Source organism: Paroedura picta, chromosome 14, assembly GCF_049243985.1.
Source record: "Paroedura picta isolate Pp20150507F chromosome 14, Ppicta_v3.0, whole genome shotgun sequence".
Taxonomy (NCBI): domain Eukaryota; kingdom Metazoa; phylum Chordata; class Lepidosauria; order Squamata; family Gekkonidae; genus Paroedura; species Paroedura picta.
This window is the reverse complement of record NC_135382.1, coordinates 37,395,485-37,419,036: the sequence shown is the minus strand read 5'-3', so window position 1 is coordinate 37,419,036 and position 23,552 is coordinate 37,395,485. Positions and strand designations below refer to the sequence as shown.

The window sequence follows — 23,552 nt, the reverse complement described above, 5'->3', positions numbered from 1 at the left end:
CTCTGAAACAGAAGCTGAAATTCTTTTTGGACATTCTCACTAATCCTCTTGTATGTGGTTACGAACAGCGACCTGTAATCATAAACGGTTGGTCTTGAAGGAGGAGTCCTTGGAAGGAATGCCAAAAGAAACAAAAAACTTGTCACCCAAACTGACACAGAGCTTCCAAAGGGGATCAAAATGGCCAGGCAGATGCAAAAGGAATTGCATAGTTGGTTCCAAGCCATATCCAGCTTTGAGAGTCAAGACCGGCTCCTTGAATGGTACCAAGAGGTAAATCTGTCCAAAAATAAGCTTTGGATAGCTACTGGTTAAAGCTGTCTTCAGGAAATATTCCTTTCTTCAGAAAACATTTCATTGCACCAGAAGAAGCAAACTAGAGTCAATGCTTCTCTTCCCTCTAGGTGTTAATTCCCTGCTAAACCCTACCTGAATCTCCATGGGGTCTCCATCATTGGGCTGTTTTTATAAATGCTAAGAAAGGATTTAGAGCAGGGGTAGTCAACCTGTAGTCCTCCAGATCTCCGTGGACTACAATTCCCATGAGCCCCTGCCAGCTAACGCTGGCAGGGGTTCATGGGAATTGAAGTCCATGAACATCTGGAGGACCACAGGTTGACTACCCCTGATATAGAGGACCAACTTCTTTCTTTTCTTTTTTCTTTTTTCTTATTCTGGTTCCAAAGGCAACAGGCAAACCACCTTTGGCTTATCGTACCAGCTGTGCCCTCTGATTTACATAATGGAGTACATGTAGAGCCTCTACAAATTAGCCTGTACAAATTAGCAAGCTATAGTCAAGTCATATCTGGAGATGATTGTTCTGATCTTCTTGGGAGTTCTCAGTTCTTGGAAGTTCTCATTCTCTGTGCTGGGGGGGGAGGCCTCAGGCACCTTCCCCCCCCTGTGGGTCCTTTAATTGGGCAAATTGGGGCATGTAAATGGAGACATCTCTCACGGTGCCTCTGATCTTCTTGGCTGCCCTTTACAAAATGAGAAGCATTACAGATATGAAAATGGCAGGGCTCCGATGGAAATGTTAACGGCCCTCATTGGAGAGCCCAGAATTGCTGCTTAATTATCCTCAGAGATGCAATACTGAAGGATCTCTCTCTCTGTCTCTGTCTCTGTCTCTCTCTCTCTCTGTCTCTGTCTCTCCCTCTCTGTGCCTGCTTCAGAGGCCCTCCTTAGGTAGGGCTCCCATTTCTGAGCTGGAAAACACCTGGTGATTTCTGGCCTGGAGATCTCTCGCTTTTACTACCACTCTCCAGCTGCCAAAAATCAGTTCCCTGGGGAAAACTGTTGTTTTTGGTTCTTTTAAAATTATTTCTGTAGCAAAATCCTTTCCCCTTTCATGGAATACATACCTTCCTTCCCTTCTGTAGACTCTTGCATGCTTGTTGTGTTGAGGTTTTATTTTTTTATTTTTTTTAGTTTCCAAAAAAATCCATATCCCTCCTCACCTTTGCCTACAGATGCTGCAAACCTTTGCTAGATTTATTGCAATATGGCTCCAAGCCAGCTACGAAACCCACACAAGTCACAAAACCACAATCTGGCAAATCAAGGCAGTGTACAAACGTCCAACAATAAAAACACCTATAACTCAAACATTTAAAACATTATAAGTCTATTAAAAGGTGTCAGCGTTTCCTAAGGCAAATTTCCAGTAACACAGTTTTGTCGTACTTTGCATGCTATGGCAAAGTATTTGGCTGTTTGGTAATCTCAGTATCTCTCCCGGAGATGAGTCTCATAATTTTTTCCTTCCTCAGAATCACCGGGGACCTGGGGCAAGAGGGGGTGATGATTTTATTTTCAATTCCCACATAAAGTGAGCATCTGAAGAGGACGTGCCTTTGAGTTTCAGGCCAGGAAGGCATCTTAAGACCTTGGCCTCTCTTGCTGCCCCTTCAAGACATGGGGTTGACCACTTTATGGAACAGAATACCGGACTAGATGCATGGAATTCTGCTAATTCTCCACGTTCAAGTTGAACAAGATTGCTGGCATTCCAAAACTAAAAGACCCAGGGGCTTCTTGCTTTCTTTCTTTTCTTAGTGGAGAAACCCTTGCATTCATCTCTGTTGAGCGAGCGAGCATCACACATTTATATAAAAATCAAAATAATTAGATCACATTTGCTCTGCTGGGTTTCTTTTCCCTTCTGTCGTACTTTAATTAAACCGTTACTCTGATAAATACCTCCACAGGGCCATAGCCTGTGGATATGCTTTAAATAAACTTGTAAAGATGTTTTTTCCAGATATTTGGAAGCTTTAATTATGATTTGGAGCACTTGATGTTAACAGTCCAAAGTACACCGTGATCATTCCAGGTCCCGCCATGAATTAAAGCAATCTACCTCAGACATGTGCTTGTGGTTTCCCTCTGTCTCACACCTAAAAGTCTGTAAAGATATTACTTCTTACAGTGTTAATTGGCACGCCCCAGGTGTATTCACCTGCCATAAATATTCAACACTGATTTAACAATGAGTCAATCGTCACTATCATTAAGATAGCTCTGTCAACCTACAGGAGAGGTCCATGGACTTCAATTCCCATGAGCCCCTGCCGGCATGGTAATTGTAGTCCAACAGTTTGGCCACCCCTGAGCTAGACTGAAGTCAAACTGCAACCTAGAGATCAATCAAGTTTTCAGTGTCCAAACCAGGGGTCACCAAACTGGCTCTCTGGATGTTCATGGACTACAATTCCCATGAGCCTCTGCCAGGGTAGGCTTGTACACAGCTCTGTTTCCCAACTATATTCTGCACCATCTTTCCACTTCTGGGGTTTCTCAAAGCCTGAAGAATGTTTTGGGGGCTTCTCAACAGTAAAAGAGTCAGGAAAGGCTGGTTTAAAGAGTCATCCCATATATCAATTTGGGTGAATAAAGTGCCATCAAGTCTTAGCTGACCCCACTGAAGCCAGCTTGTTGTGGTGGTTAACAGCGGTGGCTTCTAATCTGGAGAGACAGATTTGATTCCTTCCACATGCAACCAGCTGGGTGACCTTAGGCCAGTCACAGTTCTCAAAGCTCTCTTAGCCCCACTTCCTTGACAGGGTATGTGTTGCGAGCAGAGGGGGAAAAGGTGACTGCAAAACAGAGACTCCTTCAGGTAGTAAAAAGCAGGGTGCCAAAACCCCAGCTCTTTTTCTCTTTTCGGGGCAAGAGACAAACCCAGGACTTCCTTGGTAGGCTCCCATCCAAGGCTAACCAGGTCCTGCCCAGCTTAGCTTTGGAGAGTTCACAAGACCCTCAATTTCTATTGACTTGCAAATGCAATAGCCAGACCCCCGGATTTCTCTTTAACACTGTGAGTTTGCCCCACAACTGAACTCTCTTAATCACCTCTCCCTCCCAATATTCCTTCATAAATATCAATCACCAGTTCTTGCTGCTTTTCTGTACCTGAAATGGCGGGTGGGGAAGGGAGGGGTGGCAATCTTAAAAAAAAAAAAGAAGAAGATAAAAATCTGTTTGCTTTCAGTCATCAGAACAAAATGTTATTGTAATCATATGCTAGGATAATAATAAGGGGGAAATGTATTCTGAGTAACAAAAGTATAAACACTGGTGAACAAATTCAAGCAGGTTACTAAAAAAAACGCCTCTATTTGTTCTCCCCCTTGTCTTTCATCTTGATTAATTCGTGTTCTTTGCCTTTGGTACAATGGTGCCTTTCATCTGAAGTGCCTTTTATCTTGGCATCTGTGACACCAGGAATCAGGGGTTTCAAGCTCTGCATTTTGTTGTTCCTCTGAGGGTGGGGATCATCAGTCAGATGTGGCAATGGAGTCCATAAGGCAGGGGTAGTCAAACTGTGGCCCTCCAGATGTCCATGGACTACAATTCCCAGGAGCCCCCTGCCAGCGAATGCTGGCAGGGGGCTCCTGGGAATTGTAGTCCATGGACATATGGAGGGCCGCAGTTTGACTACCCCTGCCATAAGGCATAACAGAGAGGAGGAGGTCGGAAGAGGGGCCTGTGTCCTCCAAACCTGACGAATTGGATGCTCAGCTGTATCCAGCCCATTTTGAATAGCACAGCTGAGACTAATCTGAATTGGAAGACTGATGCATTGCAGAAAATTATTAAGGGACAAAAGCAAACCAGCCTGCACAGGAATAAAGATCACGAGTAAAATTGCTCTGTAAAGACCGTAGTTTGGTGGCAGATATAGGTCCATTATGCACACGCACCTTCCTGCAGATTTTCAGAGCAGTGAACTTTTAATCTGGACTTCAGAAGAAAAGTTCGGTTTTATATCTCCCTTTCCACTACCCAAAGGGGTCTCAAAGCGGCTTATAATCGCCTTCAGTTCCTCTCCCCACAACAGACACCCTGTGAGGTAAGTGGGGCTGAGAGAGCTCTGAGAGAACTGCTCTGTAAGAACAGCACTATCAGGACTGTGTCAAGGTCACCCAGCTGGCTGCCATCAGTCTTAACCACTCTATGTCATCTCGTCCTACTAAGATCCCTCCCCTCCTCAAACTCCACCCTCTAAAGCAGGGGCAGTCAAACTGCGGCCCTACAGATGTCCATGGACTACAATTCCCATGAGCCCTTGTCAGCATTTGCAGGGGGTTGGACTAGACGACCCAGGAGATCCCTTCAGCTCTTTGATTCTATGATATCAGGGACCTGAGGGATTTAAAACAGTTCTGCAGAGCTGTTCTGCTGAGCTTATGGTTGAGGCCAGGAAAATAACATCTAAAATGCTGAGGATCCATCCAACCCACTGGAATCTCTCCGCATCCGTTAGCCACCCCCCCCCCCGGTAAAGTTACACATTGAAAAAGAGGCCGTAGCTTTTAAACTGTTTCTTTAATAATTTATTATAAATGTAAATATGATTGGATTGCTTTAAACATTGTTGTGAGTCACCCTGAGCCACACGGAAGGGCAGCTTATAAGAACAAAGGTGGGTTTTTCTAAAATATCATCATTTTTAAAACCCTTAGAAACAACAGCAATGGGACAGGAAGACAGAAAGGCACAGTGCTCCAAAACCAAACTTGCAACAATACAACGGTAGGATAAATTAATATTTAAAGCACATGGGGAAAGTTCCCTGTGTAACTTTCACAGTTTTCCTGTGAGGCTTTGGGCTTCTCCATATCCCCCCCCCCCCATTGCTTCTGGCCCCATATGGCTTTAGTCCTTTCCCTGATTTCCATGCACATCTTTGTGCCTTTAGTCTTCATTTCGGGTTTTTGGTTTTGCCGTTCCTCCCTTTCCCCGGTTCTTTCGCAGCGGCGTATACTGTCTTCGATGTTTTCCTGGAAGCGAGTTCTGAGTTGGCTTTTCCCTCCTGCGTGATGTCCTTGTCAGGTTTCTTTGTCCCACCCCTTTCCCTCCCATCTTCAGCCCAGTGTTGGATGACTGGACAGCCATGGTCAATTCACTCCCTCTCCTCCTTCTCCTAAAGACGAGTGACCTGGTCTTTCCCTGTTCCTCCCTTTCCCTGGTCCTTTCGCAGCCCCGTATACTGTCTCTGATGTTTTCTTGGAAGCGAGTTCTGAGTGGCTTCTTGTTTTCCTTTTCCTTTATAATGGCACACAGTGATATATCGCTGGAACAGGGGAACAGTAGACCAAGCAGGTTATCTGAGTTCTCCATTTCTAGCCCTTTCCCCTGCAGAGACATGCTTTTTCCCTTATCTTGGTGAGAGAAAGAGCCAGAGATTAAACAAGCAAACAAAAAAGTTGGGAGTTCAGAAAACCTGCTTAGCCTATAATTACAATGCTCTGAAGCAGCATTTCTCAACTTTTTTTTTCACTGTTGTGAAACCGCTGAAACGTTCTTCAGTGGTGCAATTGTGCGGAATATGGTTGGGGAGCACAGCTGTGGTCACGCCTACCCAGGGCCCTTCCCTTTTCCCACCCTGCCAGGCCCATCGTTGGGCAGTTTGGGAGGGAGGAGGTCAACATGACCACACAGGGTCATATCGCCCGATCAGTGTTTAACAAATTTTAAAAATGTATTAAAAATTAATTAACTCCCAACCTTCCAGGGCTGTCAAGAACCCCCAGGGTTTCATAAAACCCTGGTTGAGATAGCCCTGCTATTTTTAAAAGGTAAAGGTATCCCCTGTGCAAGCACTGGGTCATGTCTGACCCTTGGGGTGACGCCCTCCAGCGTTTTCATGGCAGACTCAATATGGGGTGGTTTGCCAGCGCTTTCCCCAGTCATTACCGTTTTACCCTCCAGCAAGCAAGCTGGGTACTCATTTTACCGACCTCGGAAGGATGGAAGGCTGAGTCAACCTTGAGCCAGCTGCTGGGATCAAACTCCCAGCCTCATGGACAGAAAGCTTCAGACAGCATTTCTGCCGCTTACCACTCTGCGCCACAAGAGGCTCTATTTAGTGCCTTTAAATTTGAGGGGGGGGGGAGGTGCTCTGACATCACCAATAAGGACAGTACCCTCCCTTGAAAATCCTTATTATTGAAGGCCCGGGTGGAAGGAAATAAACTGACTCCAAAAAGGTGAATATGCATAGGAAGAGAAGACAGGTGGAAGAACCGTGCCCAAATCAATTTCATTGCTTCTGGATTGACTCCCCATAAAATCAGGTGTAAGCTGAGTGGGTGGGAAAGCCCCGTGCTGCCCACCTCCACCTGCCCCCACTCCCTGTTCAGCAAGGAATGGCAATAAGATATTTGATACCCAATCTGTAGGTATATGAGTCACCGTGGTTTGAGAGAGTGGCGGAAAGGTCAACCACAAGAGACAAGTGAGCTGCTTTGGGTAGAGAAAAGCGGCATATAAGTACCAACTCTTCTTCTCCTTCAGTAATCTCAGGGCTCTCTCAGCCCCACCTAACTCCCATGGTGCCTGTTGTGGGGAGAGGAAAGGGAAGGCAACTGTAAGCCGCTTTGAGACTCCTTCTGGTAGAGAAAAGCGGCATAAAAGAACCAACTCTTCTTCTTCAGTAATCTCCGGGCTCTCTCAGCCTCACCCACCTCACAGGGTGTCTGTTGTGGGGAGAGGAAAGGGAAGGCGACTGTAAGCCACTTTGAGACTCCTTCGGGTAGGGAAAAGCGGCATATAAGAACCAACTCTTCTTCTTCTTCAGTAATCTCAGGGCTCTCTCAGCCTCACCCACCTCACAGGGTGTCTGTTGTGGGGGGAGGAAAGGGAAGGCGACTGTAAGCCACTTTGAGACTCCTTCGGGTAGGGAAAAGCGGCATATAAGAACCAACTCTTCTTCTTCTTCAGTAATCTCAGGGCTCTCTCAGCCTCACCCACCTCACAGGGTGTCTGTTGTGGGGAGAGGAAAGGGAAGGCGACTGTAAGCCACTTTGAGACTCCTTCGGGTAGGGAAAAGCGGCATATAAGAACCAACTCTTCTTCTTCTTCAGTAATCTCAGGGCTCTCTCAGCCTCACCCACCTCACAGGGTGTCTGTTGTGGGGGGAGGAAAGGGAAGGCGACTGTAAGCCGCTTTGAGCCTCTTTCAGGGAGAGAAAAGGGCATAAAAGAACCAACTCTTCTTCTTCTTCTATTGCATCTATTACATTTTAAATATACAGTGGAGTGGACTTAAAGAGTCAAGATCAGCTTCATCCCCTATATTTGCCATCGGCTAAATGTGTATTATCTTGATTTTTTAGAAAGCTGCACCGTCTCCTGGGGATCCTATGAATTTTTGTCTCTCGTCTCTGCGGCTTCGAGAGCTTTTGGTGCCACTGGAACTGGTTCAAGTCTGCTCATGAAACAGTCATAAAACCAGAGTGGGAAATAGTGGAAGATGAGTTGGTATTTGTAAGCATTCTTGCCAGGACTGTATAACCCATGAGGCCTTTTTGCCAGTAATGCGTGTAGAATATCCTGGAGGACAGGTGACAGGTCCGGCGTGGAGACATTTGGTATGCAGGACAGAAAGTTTTTCAGAGCAAAGAGGTACTTTTCTCCATAATCTTTCTTCACATCATCTGGGAGCTTCTCAAGAAGATTCTCTTCTAACTTTTTCCACTGCTCGGGCGTTCCCTGGATCGCTGCAAGAATATGATAGAAATTATAAGCGCCTAGACCTCTGCATTGTATAACCCATTCCATTCTAACCGAGTTAAGAAGAAATGAAGGAAAGGACAGAGTTTCTGGGCAACTTTTTCTCCAGAGGGTGGATTGAAAACATAAAGAGCTCTGTTAGATCAGGACAGAGGTCCATCTAGTCCAGCATCCTGTTTCACACAATGACCAACAACAGGGCAGAGAGGCCGAGGCCTTCATAAGAACATCAGAAGAGCTCAGCTGGATCAGGACAGAGGTCCATCTAGTCCAGCATCCTGTTTCACACAATGACCAACAACAGGGCAGAGAGGCCGAGGCCTTCATAAGAACATCAGAAGAGCTCTGCTGGATCAGGACAGAGGTCCATCGAGTCCAGCCTCCTGTGCAAGCCCTCGAAAGCTCACGCCTTGAATAAATCTTTGTTGGTCTTAAAGGTGCTACCGGACTCTGATTTTGTTGTGCTGCTTCAGACTCACGTAGCTACCCGCTTGACTCCAACCATGGGTCTGTTAAATTGTTTACTGTTTATTGTTATCATATTATTTTCTCCTTTTATTGCTATTACTGTCACCTTTATTTGATATCGTCACAGAGTTAGATGTCCCGTTCTTTGTTTCTGTTCCACGTGAACCGCCCTGAGTCTTAGGAGAGGCAAATATCCAATTGTAATAAATAAACAGATTTCAAATTGCGGATCGTTGTCTAACAGTCCAATATGTGACTGTGACAATTCATAGCAACTTCAACACTGAGTCACACAAAGAACAGATGAATCTGGCCACGACGCCCCCCTCTTGCACATTCTGGCCTTGCCTGTAGAGAGGGATCACGTCAATCCGTTTCTCAGGAAGCATCTAATGAGCTACATTTTGGGGAAGTTGGTTTCCCTTCTCAGGGGAACGTCCCGACTTCCGCAAGGGATGTTTACAAGCAGAAACCGAAGCCCTCAGGACCAGGGAGATGAGAGGAAGGAGACAGGAAGGCCCTTGTCGAGGATGAGTGACAAGCTTCTATAAATGTCACCCTGCACGTTTTATGCCTCAGACAGAACTCCACCTGGAATCTTAACCAGTCAAAGTCGTTCCTGAGCCGCCCCATGGATATCGCTGCGGTTATTTGCAATTTCCTCTCCAGAACATTGGTCCCGGAGGAATTTCACACCCACTGGGAGATCGGAAAACAGTGTGAAATGTCAAGGACTTACATGTTCTGAAGCCAGATGGGTGAACAACAGCCACTTTAATGCCCCATTTGGAGAGCTCCTGCCGTAGGACGCCCGAAAACATAGAGAGGGCTGCTTTGGATGCTCCATAAGCGGCAAACTTCGGCATCGGGATACCTCCTGTGGGAGCAAGAGGGACACAATCGAACTTTTAACCCCTTCTTGCTAGGTTTGGCGTTGTGGTTAAGAGCGGCGGCCTGTAATCTGGAGAACCAGGTTTGATTCCCCGCTCCCCCTCCACATACAGCCAGCTGGGTGACCTTGGCTGGTCACAGTTCTCTCAGAGCTCTCTCGGCTTCATCTACCTCGCCAGGGTGTCTGTTGTGGGGAGAGGAAGGGCAGCCTGTTGTAAGCCGCTTTGAGACTCCTTAGGGTAGTGAAAAGCGGGGTTTAAGAAACAAATTCTTCTTTGTCTATCCAGAGCTTGGGGTGAGGGGCTGTTTTTGTTTTTGTTTTAGTAGAGGAACTAAGTTTGCAGCAGTGCTGTTGGTGCCTCTCCTCAAAATTCCAAAAAGATTGGACTGGGGAAGCCAATCTTTCCACCCTTCCCGTACTGGCCAAGAACCTCTCATCTCTTTGGAGTGGAAACCACCTGAATCTTTTGAGCAGCGACAACAAACTGCTGGTACCTAGAGGTAGTTTTTAAAAAACTACTTGCCCTCCTTGCTATTTTCACCCTTTTCTCTTAATGGGAGAGGAATGGGCAGGCGACTGTAAGCCGCTTTGAGCCTCCTTCGGGTAGGGAAATATAAGAACCAACTCTTCTTCTTCTTCTTCTTAACCTATCTTGAAAGAATTTGATATTAAAACTTAGGGGTGTGGGGAGGTGTCACTATGTCATTGGAACCAGGACATTTAGGCCCCACCGCTCCTTCTGATGGGCTCCACCTGTTTCTTTTTGGTCTCCAGAAATAAATTCAGTTCTGTGCCACAACAGTTTTTACTTGGAGGGATTCTGGAAGCTTTATGGGCAATTCTGGACTCCTCGGTTTCCCAATATGAGATCCCCAACATCAGATAACAGTTGGGTAAACAGTATAACCCTGAGCAGAGTCACACCCTTCTAAGCCCATGCGCAGTGACAGTCTTAGAAAGGCAGAACTCTACTTAGGACAGCACTGTGATACCTTGTTGCTGTCCCGTCTTGATTGATCGTCCCATACAGGTGTGAACCAAAAAACGCCTTCTCTTCCAGGTGAAACGAGAGAATGGTGAGAATGCAGTATTATGTAATTGCAACCGACAGCTACAAAACCTGGTTTGAAAACATCATACGATGGGAACGTCTCAAAATCAGCCATCTAGTCTGTAGCAACGCCTAATGATTGCTGTGAGATCTGTGAAGCTTTCATTGTTACCCACAAGCTTCTCATTGCTTTAATTCTGTTTGCATGCCGCTGAGGCCACGGGGAACACTGCAAATACATTCATTTTCATTGGGGGAATTAAGGAAGCAGGGGGAAAAGATGGGGAGACTTTCCCCCGCTTTTTTTGTTTTACATACCCAACAATGTATAGCAGACTTTCTCAACTCATGCATTCATTCATTCATTCATTCATTCATTCATTCATTCATTCATTCATTCAATTTACTTGGACCCAAATGTGAATCACATAACAGTGCCCCATAAAACCCTATTAAAAGAGAGCCAGTTTGGTGTAGTGGTTAGGAGTGCGGACTTGTAATCTGGCATGCCAGGTTCGATTCTGCGCTCCCCCACATGCAACCAGCTGGGTGACCTTGGGCTCGCCACGGCACTGATAAAACTGTTCTGACCGGGCAGTGATATCAGGGCTCTCTCAGCCTCACCCACCCCACAGGGTGTCTGTTGTGGGGAGAGGAATGGGAAGGCGACTGTAAGCCGCTTTGAGCCTCCTTCGGGTAGGGAAAAGCGGCATATAAGAACCAACTCTTCTTCTTCTTATTCTAAAACCCCAAAACTATAAAAATCACAATCACAACCAAGATGGTAGAAAGAAAAATCCCCCAGCCTCCCCACCATTGTCCACAAAAGGGGTTCGTCAGATGGAATAGCGTAGCCCGAGGGGGCCTGTTGATCCTAACACCTGAAAATTTGATGTCCTCTCAAATGCCATCAGCCTACATCTCCTCTGGACTTTCAAATAATGTATGTTTAGAAGAAAAAAAACACATGATACGAGGACAATATAAATCATTGAGTTACTACTTGCTCTGTTTCAATCTGGGACTTTTCAGCTTAGAAAAGAGAAGACCAAGGTGGTCGATAAAGAGAAGTTTATGAAAGTATGCACAGGGTGGAGAGAATTGGCAAAGAGAACCTTTGTCTCCCTCTCCCAAAATACTAGAACTCAAGGGCATCCAATGAAGGGGATTCGATAATTTAATGGAGGATGTCTCTCAAGGGCTACTGGCCATGGTGGCTGAGGGGAACCTCCACATTCAGGGGCACTAAAGTCTCTGTACCTTAAAGACAGGAGGTAGCATGAGGGGAAGGCCTTGGCCTCTATGCCCTGCTGCTGGCCCTTTGGGGGAACTTCTTGACCACTGTGTGAGACAGGATGCTGGACCAGGTGGACTATTGGTCTGCTCCAGCAGGGCTCATCTGATGTTCTCCAAATTAAATATTCCGCTTGGACCGAAGGACACAAATTGTGCCCTAAAAAGATGTTAGTTCAAATCTTGGCTTCAGCCACGAATTGATTTCTTCGCCTTCTCTCTGTAATAAGAGTAGCTTAATGTTGACTTTGGAGGGCTGTTGTATGAATGGCTGGCAGAATTCATGTAGGGCACTCGAAACTATATCCCAGAGTGCTACAGATTTAATGCATCTCATCCAATCAGGCTGTGAAGCCTTTGGAGCAATCCTTCATCGGAACACAAAATGCTCCTACGCTGCTCTGGAGCGTCCCAACTACTTCCTCTATATTATCTCAGATCACCTTCACAACCTCCCTGTAGGCCTGTCTTCGTGTCCACACACTGCAGAGGTAGGCGACCAACATTTTGCAGGAAAACACCGGAATGTATTTATGACAGGCCTGCTCTTGTACCGAGAACATACCTCCTTCACGCTTCCCGTTGTTGATGGCTCTTCAGCCGCGGGCTGAATTTATTCATTTTGCTGAAGTGTTTCATTAATCAACCCCTACACACAGTCCTATCCGAATACTGCAGAGGCAAGGAGCAGTAAAGCTGCAGGCTTTTCTACAGCTGCTCCCTGCCTATGGCTTTTGCGTCCTCTTTCTAGGCTCTAGTCAAATTGTTGTGTGCGTGTGTTTTTTCTTTTTTCTTTTAAGTTTCCAGTCAAGGTTTTTCTATTTCAGAAATCTTTGCCTTGACCGGGACAGCCCCGACTCTCCCGACCTTGCCGTATCTCAGAATCGAATCAGGGTCAGATCTAGTTAGTATCTGAGTTGCTAGCAAACCAGCTAAACTCTACTGCAGGGGTGGTCAAACTGCGGCCCTCCAGATGTCCATGGACTACAATTCAGGTGATGGCAAAGCACCTCCATTCATCTCTTGCCTACGTCTTCCTATTTGTATGCCTGTTTGAATGTCCTGAGATTCCCAGCCGGCTCTTGGCTCCACTATTTTCGGTACATCCAAATTGTGCCAGATGCGTTTGACAAACCAGTTTTTCTCCCCCTCCCGAGGCTGACAAACGTATACGCCGTTAGGCTCCCGTGCCTGGATGCCTGCCATGTCGGAGCCAGAGGTTGAAGCTGCTGCAGCTAGGCAAGGGAACATTTTTTAACATGTTTGTGATTGCCTTGTCTTCATCAATCCCAGCCGCCAGGAATGAAATCAAGGTCCTCACTTACTGAACGGCCTCGGCTCAAGCCGCCCCCTCGTCTTTCCACTGTAACAAATGACTTTCTGGAGAGGCGGGGACGCTAAAGATGTATGCCGAAAACGGCGGGGCACGTATCCCGGAGCATGGCCATGGCATGAACAGAAACGACGACTCGTCTGGTTTAAGGGTCGTGATTGGCAAGGCCAGCAGTTGCTCTGCGTTGACGTCGACAGGGAAGGGGAACCACAAAGGAATCCATTTGTAAACAGTCGGCCTGTCGATCTTCAGAGCTGTGTGTAAAGCGCCTCTGAATTGTAGCACACTTATGGCAACCCTGCAGGGTAGGTTTTTTCAACCAGGGTTTTGGGAAACCCTGGGGTTTCTTGACAGACGTGGGTTTCCCAAATGGGTGTGAGCTAATTCATGTTTTGATTTTTTTTAAAAAAATAAACATTTATTGGGTGATATGACTATATATGGTCATGTCAACCTGCCCCTCCCCCCCCCAATTGGTCAATGAGGAGTCCTTGGGTCAGAGCAAATATCCACCAAGAGCAGGGCTGGGAACCAGCCAAGACCCATGATCTAGGAGAGGGTGTGCCACCTTGGAGATTCGTCCTTTCACCAAGAAACAAGGAATGATCTCAAAGACCCTACAACATCATAGTGCTTTCTGGAGTGGTCTCCCATGCCTGCTTGGGAAATGCATTTTTTTAATGGTTTGCATAAGGTAAAAATTGGGATTTCCCCCCCCCCCCACACACACACACACACACACACACACACTCCAGTCAAAAGAGTAGGACCATGAAATTCACCTGCATCCCGAGCTGAAGAAGTTTCTGAGGTCTACAGAAAACATACAACCTCCAGCCATTATCTGTATGTTTAAGAATTGCAGGAACACCTCTCTTTGACTTACCCGCCATGCTCGATATATTAATAATCCTTCCTTTGGATTTCCGGAGTAAGGGCAGGAACGTTTTGGACACTTCAACGGGACCGAAGAAATTCACCTCCATGCATTGCTTGTAGCTGTTCATGGGGAGCAGTTCGGCATCGGCAGGGAACCCCAATATCCCTGCGTTGTTGATAATGCCCCAAAGGTCTGGCCAGAAAAAAGGAGGAAGCGCATGAAACCAGTCAGTACCTTGCTCCTTCAGTCAACCAAGTCAAGCCAGCAGTTTGCCAGTAAGTTGGCCCTTGATCCTTTTCTGTATTTTCCCTTCGATGTGTTTTGCCAGTCAGTTGACCCTTTGACCTATCCACACGCTGGATTTTCATAAATCAAAGGAACAAAAACCAAGTTTGGGGGGAAGATTTCCCAAGTGGAAAATCCCACAAGTATCAATGGACAATGGGGTTATGAAACCCATCTGTATTTGGTAGCCATGGCAGCAGAGGCCAAGACAGCAACCAGGAATTCATGAAGAAGAAGAGTTGGTTCTTATATGCCGCTTTTCTCTACCCAAAGGAATCTCAAAGTGGTTTAGAATCACCTTCCCTCCCTCAGACACCCTGTGAGGGAGGTGAGGCTGAGAGAGCCCTGATATTTCTGAAGAAGAGTTAGTTCTTACATGCCGCTTTTCTCTACCCAAAGGAGTCTCCAAGCGGCTTACAATCGCCTTCCCTTTCCTCTCCCCACAACAGACACCCTGCGAGGCGGGTGAGGCTGAGAGAGACCTGCTTATTCCTGCTCAATCAGAACAGCTTTATCAGTGCTGTGGTGAGCCCAAGGTCACCCAGCTGGCTGCATGTGGAGGAGGAACAGAGAATCAAACCTGGTCACCCTGTTAAAAGTCTGTGCTCCTAACCATGACACCAAGCTGAGAGATGGGCCAAGTTCATAACCAAATAGAATACCTGACAAGCAGCCGCAACTGTCTGCATGGCGTGCATGCAAAATCATTGAGTAAATCTCAGTTTTCTGTCCTCTTCATGCATTATGGAGTCTGGGGTACCCACCTTGTGCCAGAAGGGCAGAAAATGAGAAGAGTTTGCAGCTGCAGTGTTACATGTGGCACCGGGCTGCCACCTCAAGGTGAGGCCTAAAGATCTCCCAGAATTACATGCTCTGATTTCATGGGCACACATCAGAATTTCTTGGCAGCCTGAAAGAAGGGGCCTATTATCTGATAAATTGACATTTTCCGTCTGATCCAATTCAAATGATTTTATCCTAAGAAATGAGATCTTGTAATTTGTTTCTTCTATTGGCTGCTTTGTGCATTTTGTATTTTATGAATATTTGTGTGCCAAGAATCAGGCCTCTGAAGAAGACCCAGTGAGGGCTAAAACGTGTCAGGTGTAAGGCGTATGCCTTGTAAGGTGCGTGCAATAACTTTAATAATAGCCATTGGGTTTTGTGTGTGTGTGTGTGTGTTTTTAAAAAGCTGCACACGATAAATGTTGGTACAGTTTTGTAACCTGTTGTCTAGATTGCACAGGTATCCAACCTCTCAGATCCTTGATAATTCCAATCAGGGTTTTTTGTTTTCCAACCCTCAATAAGATGCTTGTATTCACGAGCCAAAAGCATACGTGGTGCCAACCAAAACAGTTCACTGAAAGCTTATTGACTTTCAAGGGCTTGAAAGGGTGGAACTGTTTGGCATTATACAGATGAAGCCTCGCCTTGGCAAAAACAAGCATAACATGAGTGTTAACAGACGAAATTGGCAAGGGTGAGAAGATAAGATTATATTACTAATCAAGGCGTGAATCTGCTGACAGGGCCCTGGGAAGCACGCCAGGCCTCATCCAGGGCCAGGGCCAGGGCCTTTTCAGTCCTGGCCCCTACCTGGTGGAAGGAGCTCCCGGAAGAGCTGCGGGCCCTGACGGAGGTATCAGGGCTCCACAGGTCCTGCGAAAAGGAGCTCTTCCGCCAGGTGTTTGGTTGAGGCCAGACTGAAGCCCCGGGGTATTCAATCGGGTCTCCCCCGGCTTCCTGACCAAACCCAGATGATAATAACTACCCCATTTCACATCTAGGGCACTGTTGACCATACTAGAGACCGCAGCTGTTGAGAAAAAGGGTTTTTACATCCGCCATTTTAATTGTGATTGTAATTCTGAGGAAGTATTGTGGTTGTTTTATGGGGTGTTTCAATTGACTGTACTGTAGATTTGTATTGTGATTGTTTTACATAGGGGGTTTTACACTGTGATGTGCTATTGTTGACCACCAGGAGTAGCAGTATACAAATCTAGCTAATAAATAAGGAGGAGGATTTTTGCAAGTTGCCTGACTCTGTGCCGCAAGCCTGGAGGTCCTTGGTGTCCTTCCCATCGAATTTAGGCTCAACCCCATTTAGTTTCCTAGCTCTGGTGAGACTGAGCTAGCCTGGCCCGATGTATACGGAATATGTTCCACAAGCCAAAGAAAGAAGCAGCTCAAACTTGGAGCTGAGGACCGTCAGTGGTTATTAGGTACATTGTCGAGATGGAACACTCTGGGGCAATGATGCTTTGAATTCTTGGTGTTTGGATGTCCAACTATGGGAGGGTGTCTGGAGTCCTGGCCTCACTGGTGGACCTCCTGATGGCCCCTGGGTTTTGGCCACTGTGGGACACAGAGTGTTGGACTGGATGGGCCATTGGCCTGATCCAACATGGCTTCTCTTATGTTCTAATGTCTGGGGAAGTGGCACTCTGGATTTTTTATGCTTGGGGTGGGGGGAGCAACAGTGAGAGGGTTTCTGGAGTTCTGGCCCCACAGGTGGATCACTTGATGCCATTTGGGTATTGGCCCCAGTGTGACCCAGAATATTGGACTGGGTGGGTCATTGACCTGATCCATCATGGCTTCTCTTAGGTTCTTCTGGCTCAAGGTGGAAACCAGGAAAAATAAATTACAGCATTTCATTTCTGAAGAGTTCTGACCATCCTGGAAAGGGAGACTTGGATGATCATGGTGGGGTTATTATTATTATTATTAGATTTATAGCCCTATATTTATATATAGGTTGTCTTCCCCTCCTCATTCCTTGTAAGCCTCAGCATATAAACCTTTTAAAAATGAAAACTCATGAAGCAGGTACTCTTATTTAGGATTGCCAAATAGCCCGGAGAAATAAAAATATAGATAGATAGAGCCTGTTTCTTTTAAAGAGCATCATGTGTATAAATATGCCTCTTGAAAAGAGACGGAATTTTCCCCCCAGGCTGTTAGAGGGGAGAAAGAAGAAGCTTGATATCATATAACACAGAGTGATGTACAAATAGGCACCTGAAGACTTTTCCTGGTTGGCAGATAAGGAACTTTGATTTACAAATGACACCCCATTACATCCCTATTAAAGAGATCCTTGTTTTCTCCAGGCCACTGGCCACCTTACTCCCAAGTCCCTACTGAGGGTAAGCTCAAGAGCAGGGGTAATCAAATTGCGGCCCTCCAGATGTCCATGGACTACAATTCCCATGAGCTCCTGCCAGCATTTGCTGGAGGGCCGCAATTTGACTACCCCTGCTCAAGAGTATCAAATGGATATATGAATGTCTACCTCTTGCTGAAAACTATGGGTAGGGTAGGGTAGGGTAGGGTAGGGTAGGGTAGGGTAGGGTAGGGTAGAGTAGGGCCCTGGTGACAGACAGTATCACAGATGGCTTATGATGAACCCTGTAAGGGTTCTCAAGGCAAGAAATGTTCAGACATGCTTTGTCCTGGCCTGCCTCTGCAGAGTGACCCTGAACTTCTCCGGTGGTCTCCCATTAATCAGGGCTGACCCCATTTGGTTTCTGAGATCTGATGAGACAAGGCTAGCCTGGGCTACCTATCCAGGGCAGAGCAGGTTGGGCTAGGGGTGTCAAGAGTTTGCCAAGTGCCCCTTCTGCTCTCAACTGTATCTCACAACGGTGTGTCACGGATACCTGCATTTCCCAACTTCTTTTTCACTTCAAGGAAAGCCTCTTGTATTTGCTGAGAGCTGGTGATGTCCAGCTGCAGGACGGAAAGTCTCTCCGAGCAGGTTTTCCTCAGCTCTTCTGCCCCGAGCCCTTCCTCATTCAAAACGCCCGCAAACACAACAAAGCCCAAGTCGTCAAGGTATTTCGCCAGCTTATGTCCGATCCCGGTGTCACTTCCTGGAGAGATACAAAATCAAAGATGCATTGAGGCCAGATGTCCTTCCTTAGGGTTGACGGGTCTCATACTACATGACTACCATAGAGGTTTTGTAAATCCTAGAGTGTTCATGACATCACTTCCAGGTTTTACCAGAAGTGACATCAGCTTGACTCTGATAGACCAGTGCCCTCTCCCTAATGGCTTTGCAACCTTAGTCTTCTTCATCTGCCCTAGCAAAGGATCATGGGAGAGGGAAGAAACATCATTAAACACTCGCATTATGTATGTATGTATGTATGTATGTATGTATGTATGTATGTATGTATGTATGTATGTCCTTCCTTCCTTCCTTCCTTCCTTCCTTCCTTCCTTCCTTCCTTCCTTCCTTCCTTCCTTCCTTTCAGACTTGTCATCTTGGGGTGGCAAACAGCAATTAAATTCTAACATAATAAAACAATAAGAACAATTAACAATATAATCCAAGCAATACATGAAAAATCACTATCAACACTGCTGTCAACACCAGTGCTTGTTACTGAAATGGGGGCTAAAGAGTTTTTTATTTCCTGCTTTTCTATACCCGTAGAGTCTCAAAGCAGCTTACAATCTCCTTCCCTTCCTTTCCCCACAACAGACAACCTGTGAGGTAGGTAGGGCTGAGAGTGTTCTGAGAGAACTGGGACTAGCTCAAGGTCTCCCAGCAGGCTTCATGTGGAGGAGGAGTGGGGAATCAAACCCAGTTCTCCATATCAGAGTCTGCTGCTCTGGCACCTTGAATTGGAGTTTTCTGCAGTCCTGGTGCAAAGTAAAACTCTTAAACAGATTCCTCTGAAGCCTTGTCTAACCATCTTCTGGGGTTCTAACTTGTAGCCCAAAGTTTATAAATTGAACTCTCCCCACCCCACCCCCAATCTCTGCTGATTTTTGGCCATGAGAGGGAGAACTTTGCACACTTCTGTACATTGAAAAGAGAGGCATAAAGGACGAGGTGTATGGGACCATGTACTTTGCACTATAGAAATGTTTCTCGGGTGCAATATAACCATGAGATTACATGGTGTCTTGGCCATACAGCAGAATGATTTATAGAGGCACAGATAAGCCACCAAAACTCATTGGCGTCATTCACGGTCAGTGGCGATGGAAGGTTAATATAATACGACTGCCTTTCAGAAACTGAGAAATAAATAGAAGTTGAACATGAATGTGTCAAAGATTAAACACAATACATGCATAAAAACAGAACTGTAACAAAATGCTTGTCAACGTAGGCGTAAAAGCATAAGAACATCAGAAGGGCCCTGCTGGATCAGACCATGGTCCATCTAGTCCAGAATCCTGTCTCACAAAGTGACCAACCAGTTCCTTTGGACAGCCAACAACAGGGCAGAGAGGCTGGGGCCTTCCCCTGCTGTTGCCACCTGTCTCTGGGATTCAGGGGTTCTGCTTCTGAACCCAGATGGTAACCCCAGACAGACCTCTCCTCCGTGAATCTATCTAGTTGCCCTTAAAGCTGTTTATTGCTGTGGCCATCACTTCATCCTCTGGCAGCGAATTCCAACTTTTGAATCAGGCGCCATGTATAGTATTTCTTTTAATGGAAGAGGCCAGGGAGGCTTGGAGGATCATTGTCCATGGGGTCACGATGGGTCGGACACGGCTTCGCAACAAATATATTCATACATGTATCCATATTAACTCCAATACAAGATTAGGGTTTTTTTCCCCCCAAAAAGAAGTTCATCTTATATTTGCATACAAGTTACAATTACACCTGGTAAAACTGCTTTGGGAGGGAGGGGAGAGGTGTACAACATTTTTTAAGGTGGTCACCTTACAGTCAGAGCTGTGTTCCTTTCAAGTATATGCATGGGAAATGGGGGAGGTGCATAAATTATCCAGACTATTTTATTTTCAAGAAACTGAAAATGCTGTGAAAATAATTAGTCATCTGGTTTGAGGAGAGATGACATCAAACGGGGAGATGTTTGAGTCAGAATGAGAAACTCAGAATCACCTTTATTTATAATCTCGCTAGCAGAGTAACAAGTGTTTTGCTAGAATGGAAGCCAGAGAGGGAAGTAATAAGGTAGCTCTAGCAGTCATCAGAAACTCTATGGTCATTTTACCATACAATTTCATGCAGTTGCTAGACTTACCCTTGTCACTTCCAGGTAACTCTAGGAATTAGCAGGAACTCAATGGTCAGAACTTCCTGTAAGTAGAAAATGCCTTATAGTTTAAAACAATTTCCCCTTTTGGGACTAAGCCTCTCACACAAAACCATCCAGTTGCCAGGCAGGCATCTCACCAGCCAGTTTGATGTAGTGCTTAAAAGTGGCGGCCTCTAATTTGGGGAGCTGGGTTTAATTCCCTGCTCCTCCACATGCAGCCAGCTTGGGTGACCTTGGGCTCGTCACAGTTCTCTCAGAATGGTCCTCGCAGAACAATTCTGTCAGAGCTCTCTCGGCCACACCTACCTCACAGGGAGAGGAAGGGAAGGTGATTGTAAGCTGCTTTGACTCTCCTTCAGGCAGTGAAAAGCAAAGTATAAAAACCAACTCTTCTTTTCCTGCCAGGGAACCCCGACTCCTACCAATAAACACCATCCTCTTTTACCCCCAGCACAGCTTCCGAATAAACCTTCAAGGGCATCCCTACTTGAGGGATGTTCTAATTTCCCTGCCATCTTTTTGTTCCTTGAAAGTAAACAACCGCATCGCCCACATGGTAGCACACTGCATCCCATAAACATCCAGGCTCAGGCAGCTGTTTAGCAAGGAAACACCCTAATTGTCCAATTATCCCAAACTTCTTTTGTCCTTTACCAAACTGGTCCATCTGCTGAGGTTCATTGGAGAGGACTTAGAATTCTCCAGGCAACAGATATCTGCCTTCTTCTCTCTGGCAGCCTCTGGCAGTACCTATAACTGCCAGAGGAGAAAGAGGAAAGATTTAGGAGACCCCAAATCAGGGGTAGTCAAACTGCGGCCCTCCAGATGTCCATGGACTACAATTCCCAGGAGCCCCTGCCAGCGTTTGCTGACCCGGCAGGGAAGGCTAGGGGGCTTGCAACGCTGGGTGGCTTGGGATGGAACCAGAGGTGGTTTGTGCCTTCTCTGCCCTCCCAGGTGGATGCTTCCCGGGTTAGGGGCTACAGTGGCACGGGGGGTCCCCGCGTTCCTGTCTGGGAACTGGTGCGGGATCCAGGGCAGCCGCTGTAATGAAAATTGGCAGCCGTATGGCTATGGAGTGGCTCTTCACCCCCTGCCAAGCCAGCATACCCCATGTGGGTTCTTGAAGAGCTGTGGCCTGTTATGGCAACCCTGATAACGCCATGCAAGGAGGATCCCTAGCTGTGTTTCTAGAGCTTGGCTTGTCCATCCTGTGAATCTCTCTTCACAACTTGTTTGGCAGCTGAAGGGTGAGGAAATGCCAAGGAAATGTTTGCCTGTTGCAGGCATGTTTGGTTTGTAGGCATGTTTGGCATTCTCTCATGCAGGTTTGGTCACATACGTGCTAGGAGCTTGATAGGGAGCCCTAGTTAGGCATTTCTCAAAATCATAAATCTTGCCCATTAAAACAGAAACCACAGACGCAGTCGCATCCCTCCACCGTAGACATGGAGACTTCAAAAGTTATTTATCAGCAGCTTTCAAGTCGTTATTGGGAAAGCAAAGTCTTAGATGGGTGCTAGGCGCTTATTGAGAAAGAGAAAGGGGAGAGAGGGAGAGAGAGAGATAGAATCTTAGGAGCAATTAGAAGAGGCAATTTAATTAAAGGAATTTCTCAAAGGCAGGACTGCCTAGAGTTCGTCTGATGCAACAGAGACTAACCCTGAGGCCGGGTAAGGCTTAAAGCTTATTGTATTCCTCTTTACCTTCACTTCCTCTGCCAGTAGCTTCTGCCCACCTTTGCAAGACAGAACCTCGAGATATAGCAAACGAAGCAAGAGAAACATGCAGCGTTGCAAACTTTCTGTTTTCGCTCAAGACCTTCTCATGAGCACGAATCTGCCCAAATTCCACTACTCTCTAAGCCTCTCTGCTAGATGTACAGTTCCCATTACTCCACGCCAACTTTTTGTAATGGAAAGAAACACACACACAGACGTACAAATGCAAGCATTTGCAGAAGATGCCACAAGCTGTCCGTCAACCCGATGCCCCTCCATGCAGAAAATATCCTAAAAATCTCCCTGGAGGAAGAAGTGCGTGCCAGTCTTCAGTCTGAATGGCCATTATCTTTAGAAACCAGGATTAAGTTTTCTTTATCCCCCTCCTTCCCCCAGAATAGCAGCATTCGTCTTTCTTCGGCGAGACACCATGCCAGAAAAAGCGATACGGTGCACAGTACACACCCCTGCCCGTTCGTTCCGGAAAATGGTTTCCTACACCTCATAGACAGGTGTGCTTTATTAAAACAGGTGCTTCCCTTGGAGCACATAAATAAATTGGGCTTTGCTGCCCTTTTTTGGTTCTTTGGGGTTGGGGTGGGGGGGGGGAGGCAAAACTGAAATTTCGGGTGACACATTTGCAGGGGGAAAGTCCCAAGAAGGACTCCAATCCAATGTCACCCTGTAGTTTGACATCCACACAAAGTCTGTGATGAGAGAGCAGGGACCTGCTGTGATTTCTGCTTGAGGCGCAGAGGATTGAACAGCTCGTCCTGCAAAGCTTAGGGCTCAAGAGTTTTTTCGCAAAAGGATACAGCATAAAAATTAATGTCAATAAAGGCAAGGCAAACGAACAAACCATTTGAATACCGGCAGTTCTACTTCAGAGGAAACGGACACTTTTAAAGTCACTCAGTCTCTCTCCGTCCTTCCCAATTGGTTTTCCGGCACGTCCGCCCTTACCTGTGATGAGCACAGCTTTTCGATCCACAGGTAGCATCGCCGGGGCAGGTAGATAAAAACAGCAAAGTAGGCACGCCAGAGAAAAGATAAGCAAACCCAGGGAAGTCTGCAGGGTGGCAAAACAGAGGATCTCCAGAAGAAAAAGCAAGACGAGTCCCCAGTAGAAAGAGATCTCCTTCTCCACATGCTTCTGTTTGGCTCGGTAAAGGATCACAACTCCGAAAGCCAGCATCACACCCAAGTAGATCAGCGGTGGATTGCCAGCTTCGGAGAGGTTGGTGACCATGATCATAGATGGGAGATCAACCAGACGGCACGCACAGAGTTGCACCCAGAAATGCACGACACGCCACCAACAACCCCCAGTGGCTTACGAAAACTGTGTCTCACTATAGGGCAGCATATTTTATATAGGAGCAGGGGGAAGGGGGGAAGCAGGGGTATGGAGAAGTGGGCTGGGCACGAGGGTGGGGAGAGCGCTGTTAGGGTCTGGGATGATGCCGCTGAACCGGAGCAAAAGAAATTGTTTCTGCAGTGCAGCTCCCGTGAAGAGCTTTCCCAGACAGACTGTGTGAAATTCTACGACACTTCCCATCCACCTTTTCAT

At 46.5% G+C, this 23,552-nt stretch overlaps 2 protein-coding genes across 3 annotated transcripts in view; one reads left to right on the top strand and one right to left on the bottom strand.

Moving 5' to 3' along the window:
- The window catches only part of SDR42E1 (short chain dehydrogenase/reductase family 42E, member 1), a 56,698-nt gene that overhangs the window by 22,871 nt on the left and 10,275 nt on the right, over positions 1-23,552 (top strand). The window lies entirely within an intron of this gene.
- Positions 4,826-23,516, bottom strand: HSD17B2 (hydroxysteroid 17-beta dehydrogenase 2). Its single transcript, XM_077310492.1, has 5 exons — positions 22,946-23,516; positions 17,892-18,104; positions 13,945-14,130; positions 9,229-9,366; positions 4,826-8,008 (listed from the first exon to the last, which is right to left on the bottom strand). The coding sequence occupies exons 1-5, from the start codon at positions 23,235-23,237 to the stop codon at positions 7,650-7,652; spliced, it is 1,188 nt and encodes a 395-aa protein (XP_077166607.1). The 5' UTR covers positions 23,238-23,516; the 3' UTR covers positions 4,826-7,649.

What these genes read in the sequence shown, in the direction of transcription:
- HSD17B2 (XM_077310492.1), bottom strand. Translation starts at nt 23,237, where the DNA reads ATGATCATGGTCACCAACCTCTCCGAAGCTGGCAATCCACCGCTGATC. An exon ending in AAAAGCTGTGCTCATCACAG is followed by an intron (nt 18,105 to 22,945) that starts GTAAGGGCGGAC and finishes GTATCTCTCCAG; the next exon opens with GAAGTGACACCGGGATCGGA. An exon ending in CCCATCTGGCTTCAGAACAT is followed by an intron (nt 8,009 to 9,228) that starts GTAAGTCCTTGA and finishes ATATTCTTGCAG; the next exon opens with CGATCCAGGGAACGCCCGAG.